The 2,432-nt window shown below is 65.8% G+C and overlaps 1 protein-coding gene and 1 non-coding gene across 2 annotated transcripts in view; one reads left to right on the top strand and one right to left on the bottom strand.

Moving 5' to 3' along the window:
* Positions 1–1,993: 1,993 nt before the first annotated feature.
* LOC113981120 (basic proline-rich protein-like) overlaps positions 1,994–2,432 on the top strand; it is a 4,687-nt gene continuing 4,248 nt past the window's right edge. The window contains exon 1 of the mRNA XM_027708355.1: positions 1,994–2,333. Coding sequence (XP_027564156.1) covers positions 1,994–2,333 — 340 coding nt within the window. The remainder of the gene's footprint in view (positions 2,334–2,432) is intronic.
* Positions 2,168–2,432, bottom strand: LOC113981121. The gene has a single exon (XR_003538321.1).

A 2,432-nucleotide genomic window follows, 5' to 3' on the forward strand; every position in this document is an offset into this window, starting at 1 on the left:
CCCCCAGGAATGGCACCGCTATCGGGAACGAAACCGCCGGGAATGGTACTGGGAACGACCGCCGGCATCGCCCTCGGGAACGGCAGCCATGGGAACGGGCCCGGGAGTCGGCACCGGGAATGTCATTGATGGGAACGGCACCCGGCATTGGTACCGGGAACAGAGACACGACAATGGAACCCCTGGGAATGACATCCCGGGAATGACACCGGGCATCAGCAGTGTCTTCCATGGAAACAGCACCGGGAGTCATCCCCGAGAACGGCACCAAACGTCATCCCCGGAACGTATTCCCAGGAACGGCATGGGGCATCACCCCTGGGATGTATCCCTGGGAACGGAATCCCGGCACCGGGAACAGCCACGGCCATCACCCTCGGGAGGTATCCCCGGGAACGGCCCCGCCCCAAGCATCATTCCCAGAACGTTATTCCGGGAACGGCCCCTCCTGCCGCCCCCCCCGGGGCTGGTGGGACACCGGGACGGGGGTCCCGGGGGCTCACGGGTCCCCCCACGCCCCCGAGCCGCCCCCACCCCCACGGGCGTGTGGCCACCGTGTCCCCCCCGGGCCGTGTCCCCGCGGGGCAGGGCCAGCCCCGGGGACGGGAGGGGACAGGACTGGGGGGGACACACACGTGTTCTGGACATGGGGGACACAGGGAGGGAACAGAGCTGATATGGAGATAGAGGGAGATGGGGACACTGAGGGACACAGGGGATATGGGGACACTGGGACATGGGGACACAGGGGATATGGGAACATGAGGGACACGGGGACACTGAGGGACAGAGCTGATGTGGGGCACAGGGGGACACAAAGGGGACGTGGGGGACACAGGGGCCACAGGGACACAGGGGGACATGGGGGATACAGGGGATATGGGAACATGAGGGACACAGGGGACAGAGAGGATGACAGGGGGACACAGAGAGATGGGGGACACAGGGGGATAGAGGGGACACGGGATATGCAACACAAGGGACATGGGGGATACAGAGGGACAGAGCTGATGTGAGGACACAGAGGCCACAGGGACACAGGGAGATGGGGGACAGGGGACACAAGGGCTACAGGCACACAGGGATGTGGGAGACACAGCTGCTGTGGGGACACGAGGGACACAGAGGGTCATGGGGCCACCGGGCCAAGGGGGCATAAGGGGACACTGGTGACATGGGAACAGAGGGGACACAGAGGGACACGGCTGACATGGGGACACAGAGGGACAGGGGGTCCCAGCTCTGTCTGTGGTGGCACAGGTAGTGTGGGCACGGGGGACGCACCCATGGGGAGGGGACACGTGTGTCCCCCGGGCAGCCCAGGGACAGCCCCGGGCCTGAGGATGGGGTGGCAGGGGGTGGCCGTGTCCCATGCTGTCTGCAGTGTCACCTCACACACGGAGCCCCCCCCAGGACAGTGTCCCCCCTCTCGGAGTGTCCCCACAGCAAGGCCACCACAGCTGCTCCTCCTGGCAGTGCCAGCACTGCAGCTGTCCCCTGGGCACCACCGTAGCCTTGTCACTGCCACAGCTGTCCCCTGGGCACTACTGTGGTTGTCCCCTTGTGACCACCCCCTTGTCACTGCCATGGCCATCACTTGGTCACCACCACAGCTGTCCCCATGTCACCATGGTGGCTGTCCCCTGGTCACCATCACGGCATTGTCACCACTGTTGCCATCTCCTGGTCACCCCGTGGCTGTGCCCTCGTGGCCAACCCCTTGTCACCACCATGGCCATCCCCCTGTCACCACCGTGACTGTTCCATGGTCATCATCATGGCCTTGTTACCACCATGGCTGTCCCTTTGTCACCAGCACAGTTGTCCTCTTGTCACCACCGTGGCCATCCCTTGGTCACCACCACGGCTGTGCCCTGGTCAGCACCACGACTGTCCCTGTCAACATGGTGGCTGTTCCTTTGTCACCATGACCATCCCCTGGTCAGTACCGTGTCCATCTCCTGGTCACCACCATGGCTGTCCCCTTGTCACCATGGTCATCCCCGTGTCCCCACAGAGGCCACACCGGGGTGTCCCTGCCGTGTCGCACAGACCCTCCGGGGCCGTGGGCGAGGCCCTTGTGCCCCGCAGGGCCCCGGGGGGCGAGGCAGGGCCGCGTCCCCCCCGCCGGTCGCGGTACCCCCCCCAGGGTTCTGTGGCCGCGGGCTCGGGTCAGAATCGCAGGGCGCTCACGGGCCGGGGCAGTGCCCTGGGCCTCGCCTATCTGATCGACTCATCCCGCCCGGCCCAGCCGCACAGCGCCCCAGGGGCTTCGCGGCGCCTTCTTCTCACCTCGGCCCGGCGGGGCCCGGCCGATCGAATAAGATCAACGTGTAGGGGGAGGGGGCTGGCGCCTCACTTACGGACTCTCACACCCCCCACACGCCCTTACACACTCACACGGCCCGTTACATGCTCCCCTCACACACATG

This window comes from Neopelma chrysocephalum, unplaced genomic scaffold (genome assembly GCF_003984885.1).
Source record: "Neopelma chrysocephalum unplaced genomic scaffold, ASM398488v2 Primary Assembly neopelma1_96124, whole genome shotgun sequence".
Taxonomy (NCBI): domain Eukaryota; kingdom Metazoa; phylum Chordata; class Aves; order Passeriformes; family Pipridae; genus Neopelma; species Neopelma chrysocephalum.